Source organism: Natrix helvetica (genome assembly GCF_964273705.1).
Source record: "Natrix helvetica genome assembly, chromosome: 1".
Taxonomy (NCBI): Eukaryota; Metazoa; Chordata; class Lepidosauria; order Squamata; family Natricidae; genus Natrix; species Natrix helvetica.
In genome coordinates this window covers 46,308,459-46,321,810 of record NC_138548.1, presented here as the reverse complement: position 1 = coordinate 46,321,810, position 13,352 = coordinate 46,308,459, and the positions used below count along the sequence as shown (strand labels likewise).

The 13,352-nt window shown below is 44.6% G+C and overlaps 1 protein-coding gene across 2 annotated transcripts in view; it reads left to right on the top strand.

The window, feature by feature from the left end:
- SLC24A4 (solute carrier family 24 member 4) overlaps window positions 1–13,352 on the top strand; it is a 155,695-nt gene that overhangs the window by 120,973 nt on the left and 21,370 nt on the right. The window contains exons 11-13 of one of the 2 annotated variants that reach the window (XM_081939462.1): window positions 1,006–1,175; window positions 2,206–2,308; window positions 12,739–12,905. In XM_081939462.1, coding sequence (XP_081795588.1) covers window positions 1,006–1,175; window positions 2,206–2,308; window positions 12,739–12,905 — 440 coding nt within the window. Of the gene's footprint in view, window positions 1–1,005; window positions 1,176–2,172; window positions 2,309–12,738; window positions 12,906–13,352 lie in introns of both variants that reach the window. The other variant, XM_081939461.1, reaches the window with a different exon arrangement.

Genomic DNA, 13,352 nt, shown 5'->3' with positions numbered 1-13,352 from the left:
TTCTGTCTTTTTTCTATTGAAATCACAGACCTGCAGTTGTCATGTGTGAGATTTTTCTGGAGAATCGTCTTTAATTGCGTGGCTTGAATGAATGTTTTCCTCGGATTTTCATGCCTTCAAATTGATTATTATGTACTAATGGTTGGTTGGTTTTAGCAAACTAATTCTTTTCTTTTTAACATAAATAAACTGATTGTGTATTGCAATGTGTATTCTAACACATGTGTCTCCTGTCTGCTCAGCCTTAAGGTGCTCGCTCTTTCTAGCTGGTAGCATTTGTTGTTTGTTTCCGTGCATTGGTTGTTGCTTACTTTTAGTAATACTTACAACTGCATGTTACATCTCTTGGCCTACAACAGAAGTCAGTATAGTATAAAGGAGTTTTCTTGGCAGAAATAATGAAGTAGTTATTATTGTCTTATTTCTAGGGTTTTTTGTTGTTGTTTTTGGTATCATCTTCCAAGTACTAATGGGGCTTAACCCTACTTACCTTTAAGTAGATACATAAGAACAGACAGTTTTCTTTTAAATATAACCTGAAAGTTTAGATACTTGATTCTTAAGGAAATGAAGCTAATGAATCTGCTTATTTGATTATCACAAAGAAATGTTACATTTTAAGAAATTTAAGGAAATTGTGTAGCTGCTATGTAGCCAGCATAGAGTAAGCATATAGCCATAATGTTTATACAGAGAGATAATCATTGTAATAATACTACTCTTGAAATATAAAGCAAGAAGATTCAAGAGCAAGGAACACAGTCTAAGAGGAAAACAATTTATTTTCTCATAAAGCCAGTATACTTTCTGAAAATAAACAACAAATATAGCAAAATGTCCTATTTGACCTGAATCCTATTTTGGCTACAGATGAGAAATTGAATTGTGTTTTTTTTTTAAAGCATCAGATTATACGCCCTCTGAGTTACACAAAAGGGGCATTATAAACAAATGCGGCCAAAAGTATAGAAAATTGTAATTATTAATTGGCATTGTGGTCACTAGTGAAAGGAACACAAGAGCCTGGACGCAATTCTGTGGTGATGGTCGATGAGATTATTTGTTCCAGTCCTCCGAAATACCGTTTCCCTGAAGCTGGCTTGCGAATAATGATTACCAATAAATTTGGGCCAAGAACCAGACTACGGATGGCAAGCAGGTTAATTATTAATGAGGTGAGTCCAGAGTGGAGAAAATAATTAACGTGTTGTCTAGCTTAGTGGATTACTTTTTACGAGTCCTAGTCATTTAATTCTCACTATGTTCTGTTCTTAAAGTAATTAATTCATAGTTAAGACATTCAGAGCTCTCAAAAAAATGCATGTATTTATCTCTCAATTTGCATATTGAAATTTTTCGTGAATTATATTTATAATTGAATTACATTAACAATTGAAATTAAAATCAAAGTCAATTAAATAAAATTGAAATTACATACATTTCGATAAAATTCATTGAAAATTTCAATTTATAAATTGAAGCTATTAAAGAAAAAGAAAGAAATCGTCATGCTGGTTGATGGGAAAATATTTTTCAAAAGTAAGGACTTACCATTAAAATACACAGGAGTGGCTGATGCTGGAGATGGTTTCTGCTCCAGCGGTTCGAGTCCTAGCGCTATGAGTCGGGGTGAATTCCCATCACTCGCTTAGCTTCTGTCTACCTAACATTTCAAAAGTATGTTTTATGTGAGTAGATAAAATAGGTACCACTTTGGTGGGTGGATGAGCTGGTTCCCCATGCAGGCAGTCAGATTCCTGCCCTCTGAGCCTTCCTGCCCTCTGAGCCACTCCTTTGCAAGGCAGCTCTGGTGGAGGGAGAGGATGATGCTGCAGGAAGAGCCACTCATCTCTCTTTCTGGTGTGGTACACTATGGGAAGTGCACAATTGATTCCTACAACAGAGCTTGTACCTTGGTAGCCAAATTACTACTCTGCAATTGCAGTGTAGTCTCCTGGCTAATGTAACAATACTGTTGGCTAATAATAAATAATAATAATTTATATTATTATTATTATTCAATAATATATTATAATATTATTTAATAATAATAATTCGAATACTAACTTCTTAGAATTTAAAAGCCCAGGTAAATAAATAAACAAACCGCATCCAGGTGTTTAAAGAGCAGGTTGCTCTTAGAGTCATTGGGCTTTTTTCTGTACATTTTAGCGTCAGCGTCTAATTCATTCTTCCAATGGCCAGTTGATTCAGAATGGAAGACATGAGAATATTGAAAATGGGGCCATCCATGCTGAGAACCAAGAGGAAGCAGGACACATTGCCCAGTCTCCATTTTCACCACCAGGTAAATATTCAAGGCATGTAATGGAATAAACAAGAGAGCAAGAACATTTCTCTAGGAAAACCCTGCCAAAGAATTAGAGCTGCGAAAAAGAATGCCATTTTTTCCATTAGTGTTGGGAATCCTGGGGGTTGAAGTCTACAAACCTGAAAGTTGACAAGTTTGAAAAACACTGTTTTAGTGGAAAACTGGAGTTGACCTATGGAATATCTATGAAGATTCTCAATAAACCAGGTCATGGTTGTCCCAAATATGTTTTTTCAAAAGGCAGTTGAATTTTCTTTGTTTTTCCTTGAAGATGTTTCACTTCTCATCTAAGAAGCTTTTCAGTTCTGACTGAATGGTGGAGAATGGAAAGATTTAATGGCTAGATGATTGCAAGGAATATAAAAAAGAGAATGTCCAGTTGCCTTTTGAAAAAGCCCCTTTGGGACAGGCTTGTAGAATCATTTCTTAGGTCTTCTAGAACAGTGTTTCTAAACCACAGAAACATTAAGATGTATGGACTTCAACTCCAAGAATTCATGTTTTTCAGCTTCTTTTGAGCCAGTGTAACCCCTAGCTATAAAATGGTATGTACATAATGTCTCCAAAACAAATCACTGTAGTGAAGTGGCAGGAAAAAAAAGGGAAACATTCTGCAGCACTTTAAGGTTGAAAGTAATTACTAGCAACATTCAAAATCAAACTGTAATTTTGGCTGATGATTGAACCTCGGTCTATACATAACATAACAAATGGCTTTGTTGGTATCTAATTCTTGTTTCATTTCATTTTTCCCCAATTTGTTTAGAGTCCTCGAAGTGGGAGACATTTCATTTTTCCCCATCTTGCTGTTTTCAGAAAGTGTAGTAGACTAAATTATGACTGTAGCTGCTGGCTTATACTGCTAGCATATTTTTATTTGATGTTCAGTATTTTTTAAAATATTACTTGTTAACGTACTTTTGAATTTTTTTTGTGTCACTGACAACATTCAAGAGCAACTGTTAAACTTTAGTCTATAATAGAATATGGGTTTGGGAAAGAGGCTAGATAAGTGGCTGTTTTGATTTAATGGACTTCAGAAAGTTATTTCCCATATATTCAACAATTTTCTTCTGCCAGGATAGGCATTTTAATTTGGTGGGAATGTAAAGAATGGCGAAATTATGTGGAGGCTGCAGCCAGGATTTTTAGAGGCTGCTTGCAACAAGTAGCCCTTAATTCATGTACCCTTGATCCAGGCAATTGGATATGATTAGGAATGCTTGGGGAACAAAGCTACTCTTTGGAATGTGCATGCCTCAAAATTTGCAAGGCAGCTATTGAAAAGCATACAAACTGCATAAAAATGCATACAATTCTAATACAAAGTAACTGCTCTGATAAACTGATATTATATCAAATGCTACATACTGAACATAAAGAGATTTATTTCTGGGGAAATCTACCTTACTATAGTGACCATGGATTAAGATTTATTATATTTTCTGATCAGAACATGATTGGAAAAGAGAAAAGATAGATTTGTGCTTTAATTCTTCCTCTAGTAAAGGGTCTTTTTTAAAAGGTTTGTATGTAAATGCTCTATGTCTGTGAAAAGTGGAACTGAATCATCAGGATGCTACTGGCTTTTTAAATAATTATCCCCATCCTTAAATTGGACATTGAAGAATCTGTTGACTAACTAGAACAAGTTAACAGGGAGAAAACAGTCATATGGAATCTTGGTAAAACTATTTCTTTTTCATTTGAACGTTTTAGAAAGTGCTAGGAACCGTTAGGAATTTGAGGAGAATATGAAAACATTTCCTAGAACACTTCTGTTTGTTAGAAAATGGCCCCAATCTGCTTCCTGGATAATTTTGGTGTAGCTATTGATTTATAAAATACTATAGTCTCGAGTTAGAAATGACAGCTTGGAAAATTGATCATAGCCAGGTACTAAAGTTTCAGATTATACCTAGAAATAGTGGGTAACCCAGCTAAATTCCCTGGCAGAAGCACACTGATGTTAGGAAAGATATAAAGAGAACCATGAGCTTACTTTGGCCATTGTGATCTTATATTTTCTGTATTTCCTTTTAGATCCAATTTATGTCAGTTTAGACAAATCTAACAGGCAGCAACCCAGGCCTGCCATACCCCCAAACTGGTTTCCCAGTTGCCACAGTTGCCACCGCCATCTTGTTTTTGTGTTCTGTGCATTCGCAGAACAATTTTAATTGAACTGCACGCACACGCAAAGCACAAGCATGAGCGAACTGGCAGTAAAGCCGGCCAGAACCCACCCCTGTCTCAGAGCAATGCTACTCCCAAAGCAATGCCAGATTGAAGCATTTCTTCAAAAAGGACCTTAGTCTATGCACACAGTTAACCAGTAGGAAGATATATTTGTTCATTAACTGAATGGTTTCACTTTGCCTGCAAAAACTTCACGATGCCGATTGTATCAAAATCCCATCTATCTCACAATGGATGTTTTTCCTTGGTTGCTGTTTATTTCCTAGTCTCAGTTAAGAATACTTACTGGTTTTATTCTTTAGCATCCTAAATACCCTTTAACATCCTAAAGAAGGTCTTGCTTATTTAAACGATTGCCTCTTCTGGTCAGACATTATGACCTCGATTGGCAAGTGTCTTGGAAAAGGTTTCTCTGTTTCTAGGACCATTGGTTGGGAAGAGGGATCCTTTTTCTAAATCACTCCAAACTGTAACACTCTTTTCCTTTGAAACTGCAATTGCATCACAATTACAATTATTATTATTATTTTCTCTTTGCTTTTCCCAAATGTTTATTCTCGTGTTCTTCCAAATATCTTCAGTATGGTTTTAAATGGCTTAAATAAACAGGTTTTTTAAAAGGATCTGTGGGTGTTTTTGTTTAGTGCCTTCAGGTCAGTCTTGATTCCTAGTGACTGTCTGCACGAGTCTCTGTAGTTTTCTTAGGAAGATTAGCTTGCTTGTTAGAGCAGAGAGTACTTAGGTATGTGAAATGTCGTAGGTTTTTTTTGTAATAATGGTAGCAACAGCAGTAGTAATAATACCGGTAGTAGTAGTAGTAGTAGTAATAATAATAATAATAATAATAATAATAATAATAATAATAATAATAATAATAATAATAATAATAATAATAATAATAATAATAATAATATGATAAAAATGCCAAATCCAGTCTAAACATCTGGTTGACTGTGTGACCAACCATTTATTTTAATCATATTGTATGGCCAACCATAATAATTTAAGGATTGTGATTTAAGGGGGGGAAAGGAATGAAATCTACACTTTTCTGGATATCAAAGTCCAAAGGATGAAGTAGATTTTGTGAAGGAAACACATGATTAACAATAAATGTGGAGAATCAGAGGTGGTATTCAGCAGGTTCTGACCAGTTCTGGAGAACCAGTAGCGGAAATTTTGAGTAGTTTCGAGAACCGGTAAATACCACCTCTGACTGGCCCCGCCCCCATCTATTGTCTGGCTCCCAAGTCTCAGATGATCGGGAGGAAATGGGGATTTTACAGTAACCTTCCCCTGCCACGCCCACCAAGCCACGCCCACAGAATCAGTAGTAAAAAGTTTAGAATCCCACCACTGTGGAGAATGGAAGGAAGACTGTTTATTTAGCTGGCTACTATATTTCTTCATATACAAGCTAGTCCTCAACTTACAATAGATCATTGAGTAACCATTCGAAGTTACGATGGCACTGAAAAAATGACTTGTGACCATTTTTCACACTTAGAACCATTGCAGCATCCTCATAGTCATGTGATCAAAATTCAGTCGCTTGGCAAATGACTCATATTTATGACATTAGGGATCATGTCAGTGGTGGGTTTCAAATCCCGTTCCAACAGGTATGGTTGGAATGGGGCACATGCACGCAGCGTGTGCATGCATCTTAGCGCCTCTGTGATGCTCCAGCTACTCCGCAGAGCATCGCGCAGGCAGCGCAGAAACTTTAAAACACAGGTAAGGAGCTCGGGTGGGCCCTCTGGAGCACTGTACCAGAATGGTATTTATTTTATTTATTTATTCTTCGCATTTCTAAACCGCCCCCTCTCCCAAAAAGGGACTCGGGGCGGTGTACAGTCCACACAACAAATAACAGATAATAAATACAAATATAAATATAAATATAAATATACGTATACATATGGAGGAGGTTAAAGAATTAAAAGAACTGTACAGAAGAATAAAATATGGCTCTAAAAGCCCTAAAATCAATTAGATTTAAAACACTACCCTTAAAATAACCAGTTGAGAGTATACTTCCAGGAGGTAGCAGTTGTAACAATTATAATTATGCCAGGCCAGCTAATCGAAACAGGTGAGTCTTCAATTTTTGTCGGAAGGAGCGGAAGTCCATGGTGGTTCTAATGTCGGGGGGGAGGTCATTCCAGAGGGTTGGGCCCATCACAGAGAAGGCCCTATTCCTTGGCGCCGCCCGCTGGCATTGCCTAGTGGACGGCACCTGGAGAAGGCCCTCCCTGTGAGAGCGGATTGGCCGCAGGGATGTATGTGGGAGGATGCGATCCCGCAAGTAACTAGGTCCTGTGCCATGGAGCGCTTTAAAGATAGTAATCAGGACCTTGAAACGCACCTGAAAAACCACAGGCAGCCAGTGCAGCTCGCGCAGGAGCGGTGTTACGTGGGAGTATCTAGAACTCCCCATGACAACCCGCGCGGCCGCGTTCTGGACTAGCTGCAGTCTCCGGGCGCGTCCCAAGGGAAGCCCCATGTAGAGAGCATTACAGTAGTCTAGGCGAGACATCACCAGCGCATGAGTGACTGTGCGTAGGGCATCCCGGTCCAGTAGGGGGCGCAATTGGCACACCAGGCGAACCTGGTGGAACGCCCCCCTTGCCACGGCTGCCACATGGTCATCCATTGACAGCCGGGCATCTAGGAGGACACCCAAATTGCGCGCCCGTTCCACAGGGGGCAATTGCTCGTCCCCTATGGCCAGCGATGGGGTCAGCTGGCTGAACCGAGGTGCCGGTAGCCACAGCCACACAGTCTTGGAGGGGTTGAGTTTGAGTCTGTTGTCCCCCATCCAGACCCCGACGGCTTCCAAACACCGGGACATCACTTCGACAGCCTCGTTGGGGTGGTTTGGGGTTGAAATGTACAGCTGTGTATCATTAGCGTACAGATGGTATTCAACCCCAAAACCACGGATGATCTCGCCCAGCGGCTTCACATATGCATTGAACAGAAGGGGCGAGAGGACCGACCCCTGCGGCACCCCACAAGAGAATGGCCTCAGGGTCGATCTCTGCCCCCCTGTCAACACATATTGCATCCGGCCGGAGAGGTAAGAGCTGAACCACCGTAGAACGGTGCCACCGACTCCCATCCCCTCCAGCCGGCACAGTAGGATACCATGGTTGATGGTATCAAAAGCCGCTGAGAGATCTAATAGGACCAGGATAGAGGAACAACCTCTATCTCTGGCCCTCCAGAGATCATCAACCAACGCGACCAAGGCTGTCTCTGTGCTGTGCCCGGGTCGGAAGCCGGACTGGCGTGGGTCTAGATAGTCGGATTCATCGAGGTGACGTGGAAACTGCTGCGCCACCACATTCTCAACAACCTTCGCCAGAAAGGGAAGGTTGGAGACTGGACAATAATTAGCTAGCTCCATTGGGTCAAGTGAAGGCCCCTTGAGTAAGGGCCTCACCACCGCCTCTTTCAAGACAGTTGGTAAGGATCCCTCACCCAACGAGGCATTCACCAGGCCCAGAAGCCAGCCTCGTGTCACCTCCCAGGATGCCAGTACCAGCCAGGAGGGACACGGGTCCAATGAACATGTGGTGGGTCGCAGCCGTCCACGCAACCTGTCTAAATCCTCGGGGGCGACAGAGTCAAACTCCTCCCAGAGTGGACTCACAAGACTCGCTGTTGACGGCCCATCCAGACCACTGGATGGGGCCCATCCGCTTCGGATCTGAGCGACTTTATTCTGCAGATATTCTCCAAACTCCTCTGCTCTTATCTGTAAGGGTGCCCCCCGCGTCCCTTGCACCAAGAGGGAGCGGGTCACCCTAAACAGGGCAGCAGGGCGGTTATCCGCAGACGCAATAAGAGCGGCACAATGTCTACGTTTGGCCGCTCTCAATGCCACAAGGTAGGTCCGTAAATAGGCTCTTACCTGTGTTCGGTCAAACTCGGAGCGTGAGGACCTCCACCTGCTCTCTAGACGTCTCCTATGGCGCTTCATCACCCTCAACTCCTCGGTATACCAAGGAGCCCGGGTGGGTCGCTGCCGTAGGAGAGGTCGCAAAGGCGCAACCCGGTCCAAGGCCCCAGCCGTCGCCCTATTCCAGGCGGCCACTAGGTCCTCTGACCGAGCACGGGTCAGGGCTACAGGTAGTGGCCCAAGCTCCGTCTGGAACCTAACTGGTTCCATCAGGTGCTTGGGGCGGTACCAGCTTGGACAAACTGGCTCTGCCTCCTCGCGGTGGGGGGTAGCGCCAGTCCAGTGCTCCGGGCTGGCTCTGGTACGCCCATACTGGGGCGTACCACCTGCAACCCACCACTGGATCATGTTATCACCTATTACGATCTTCTGACAAGCAAAGGTCAATGGGGAAACCAGATTCACTTAAAAACTGTATTGCTAATTTAACAACTGCAATGATTCACTTAACAACCGTGTGAAGAAAGGTCATAAAATGGGGCAAAACTTAGAATAGAATAGAATTCTTTATTGGCCAAGTGTAATTGTCTTTGGTGCATATGCTGCATAACAATCAATATCAATATAAATTGTAAGGATACAAGCCCAGGGAGGCAGTGGGGCTTGCTGATTGTATACTTGGCTCCTCGCTATGCATCAGCAGCCCTGCCCGAGCTCCTCGAGCTAATCTCAGCGACGGCAGTTGAGACTCCCAGACTTTTGGTCATGGGGGACTTCAACTTGCCGTCAACGGGAGCGGCTTCCGAGGTGGCTCGGGAGTTCATGGCTTCCATGACGGCCATGGACCTGACCCAATTAGTGCAGGGCCCCACTCACGAAGGGGGCCACACACTGGACCTCATTTTTGTATCTGAACAGTGGACGAGTGATCTGGGAATAGGGGATTTAGTTATCACGCCCCTGTCATGGTCAGACCACTCATCCCTCCGGCTGGACTTCCCTGGCGCTATCCCCCACCGCGAGGAGGCGGAACCAGACTCTATAAACTGGTACCGCCCCAGGCACCTGATGGAATCTGATAGATTCCAGACGGAGCTTGGGCCAATACCTGTAGCCTTGTCCCGCTCCCGTTCCGAGGACCTAGTGACTGCCTGGAATAGGGCGACGACTGGGGCCTTGGACCGGGTTGCGCCGTTGCGACCTCTCCTGCGGCATCGACCCACCCGGGCTCCTTGGTTTACTGAGGAGCTCAGGGTGATGAAGCGCCACAGGAGACGTCTAGAGAGCAGGTGGAGATCCTCGCGCTCCGAATCTGACCGAACACAGGTAAGAGCCTATTTGCGGACTTACCTTGTGGCAATAAGAGCAGCCAAACGTAGACATTGTGCTGCTCTTATTGCGTCCGCGGATAACCGCCCTGCCGCCCTGTTTAGGGTGACTCGCTCCCTCTTATCGCAGGGGGCGCGGGAGACACCCTTACAGGGTAGAGCAGAGGAGTTTGGAGAATATCTTCAGGACAAAATCGATCAGATCCGGAGCGGGTGGACCTCCGTCAGTGGACCAGACGAGCCGCCAACAGCGAGTCTTGAGAGACCATTCTGGGAGGAGTTCGACTCTGTTGCCCCCGAGGATTTGGACAGGCTGCGTGGACGGCTGCGACCCACCACCTGTTTATCGGACCCGTGCCCCTCCTGGCTGGTACTGGCAGCCTGGGAGGTGACACGAGGCTGGCTCCTGGGCCTGGTGAGCACCTCACTGAGTGAGGGATACTTACCAACCGCCTTGAAAGAGGCGGTGGTGAGACCCTTGCTCAAGAGGCCTGCGCTTGACCCAATGGAGCTAGCTAACTATCGCCCAGTCTCCAACCTCCCCTTCCTGGCGAAGGTTGTCGAGAATGTGGTGGCGCAGCAGCTCCCACGACACCTAGACGAATCCGATTATCTAGACCCACGCCAGTCCGGCTTCCGACCCGGGCACAGCACTGAGACAGCCTTGGTCGCGTTGGTTGATGATCTCTGGAGGGCCAGAGATAGGGGTTGCTCCTCTATCCTGGTCCTATTAGACCTCTCGGCGGCTTTTGATACCATCGACCATGGTATCCTATTGCGCCGGTTGGAGGGGATGGGAGTCGGAGGCACCGTTTTGCGGTGGTTCGGCTCCTACCTCTCCGACCGGAAGCAATGTGTGTTGACAGGGGGGCAGAGATCGTCCCTGAGGCCACTCACTTGTGGGGTGCCACAGGGGTCGGTCCTCTCGCCTCTCCTGTTCAACGCATATGTGAAGCCGCTGGGTGAGATCATCCGTGGTTTTGGGGTTGAGTACCATCTTTACGCTGATGATACTCAGCTGTATATTTCAACCCCAAACCACCCCAACGAGGCTGTCGAAGTGATGTCCCGGTGTTTGGAAGCCGTCGGGGTCTGGATGGGGGACAACAGACTCAAACTCAACCCCTCCAAGACCGAGTGGCTGTGGTTACCGGCACCTCGGTTCAGCCAGCTGACTCCATCGCTGGCCATAGGGGGCGAACAATTGTCCCCTGTGGAGCGGGCGCGCAATTTGGGCGTCCTCCTTGATGCCCGGCTGTCAATGGAGGACCATGTGGCAGCCGTGGCAAGGGGGGCGTTCCACCAGGTTCGCCTGGTGCGCCAATTGCGCCCCCTACTGGACCGGAGTGCCCTGCGCACGGTCACTCATGCGCTGGTGACGTCTCGCCTGGACTACTGCAATGCTCTCTACATGGGGCTTCCCTTGGGACGCATTCGGAGACTGCAGCTAGTTCAGAACGCAGCCGCGCGGGTTATTATGGGAAGTACACGTTACTCCCACGTAACACCTCTCCTGCGCGAGCTGCACTGGCTACCTGTGGCCTTTCGGGTGCGTTTCAAGGTATTGATCACCATCTTTAAAGCGCTCCATGGCAGTGGACCTAGTTACCTGCAGGATCGCATCCTACCACACACGTCCCTGCGACCTATCCGCTCACACAGAGAGGGGCTCCTCCTGGTGCCGTCTGCTGGTCAATGCCAGCGGGCGACACCTAGGAGTAGATCCTTCTCTGTGATGGGCCCAACCCTCTGGAATGACCTCCCCCCAGACATTCGAACTACCACCGACCTCCGTTCCTTCCGGCAAAAGTTAAAAACTCACCTGTTTCAATCAGCTGGCCTGGCACTTTCTTAATTGCACCTCCCAGGGATTTATTTTATTTTAGGGTTTGGGGTTTTAATTGTGATGTTTTAAGATTAGAATTATTTATTTCTTAGTACAGCCTATTTCCCCCTCCAAATGTATCTTAAATGTAGTTTAAATGTATTTAATTATTATGAATGTTTTTATTATTGACTGTACACCGCCCCGAGTCCCTTTTTGGGAGAGGGGCGGTCTAAAAATCTAAGAAATAAATAAATAAATAATAAGCAACAAAGGTACAGTCCTGCAGTCATAAGTGGGAGGAGATGGGTGATAGGAATGATGAGAAGACTAATAGTTATGCAGCCTTAGTGGGTGGTTTGACAATGGTGAGGGAATTATTTGTTTAGCAGAGTGATGGCATTTGGAAAAAACTGTTCTTGTGTCTAGTTCACTTGGTGTACAGTGCTCTATAGTATCGTTTTAACGGTAGGAGTTGAAACAATTTATGTCCAGAATGCGAAGGGTCATTGTACAGGTCCTCAATGGAGGGCAGGTTGGCAGTAATTGTTTTTTCTGCAGTTCTGATTACCCTCTGAAGTCTGAAAGTTGCAGAACCAAACCAGAGAGTTATAGAGGTACAGATGACAGACTCAATAATTCCTCTATAGAACTGTATCAGCAGCTCCTTGGGCAGTTTGAGCTTCCTGAGTTGGTGCAGAAAGAACATTCTTTGTTGTGCTTTTTTGATGACATTTTTGATGTTAGGTGTCCATTTTAGGTCTTGAGATATTAACTTAACAGATGCTTCACTTAGCAACAGAAATGTTGGGCTCACTTGTGGTCATAAATCAAGGACTACCGGTACCTGTAATCCCAAGCATGTCAATTGCCTGCTTTTCAAGATGTCCTTACTACAAGTACCACTTCTCTTTGCAAAAACAGGAGCCGTCAATGTAGCACAATTCAGACATGCTGTTCCTCTCCCCAGGCAAACTCCATTAAACTGGGAATAGGATTTGGGTCCCCTTTCTTCCTATACCTTCTTCTCTACTAAAATACACAACTACAATATTGGCTTTATTTCCTTCTAACCTGCTCTAGCGCATATGAGTACAGTAGTGTACATCAACAAACTGGTTCCCTTTTCTTTTCTTTTGCTCCCCAGAAGGAAAAATGGAAAAAGTCAAATGGATCCTCTCCTGGCCACTGATACTTCTCCTCTTTTTCACCATCCCAAACTGCAGCAAGCCACGCTGGGAAAAATTTTTCATGGTGACATTTCTCTTTTCCACATTATGGATTGCTTTGTTTTCCTACTTTATGGTGTGGATGGTGAGTGATTGCAAAGATATTTTTTTTTGTGGGGGGGGAGGTTGATTAAGATAACATTTTTATGAAGTTAGGTAGAAAACAAAGGCAATAGTTGTTCTGATCCAGGCTTCCTTAGAAAGCAAGAAGCAAAATCGTGGTCCCGACAAAACCTCTTTTATTTACAGGACTGTGAATTCCTTTCATTCAGTCAGCAAGGCTTTAGCAAACAGTCTTTCTGAGGAATGTTTATCCACACACACCTTATCTCACGTTTGGACACCCCTGCCTTATCTTGTTTAGAGCGCTGCCAGATAGCTAGTTTTCAAACACAGGGCAAAGCAAAACTTGGCACAGAGTCTCTTATAATCACAAACCAAACTTTCCGAACCAAATAAACAAATTGTTTCCTGCAAAAGCCCACTCTCCATTCGTTCCTCTTGTGTTTCCTCTGGGAGGGGCCAATCACCT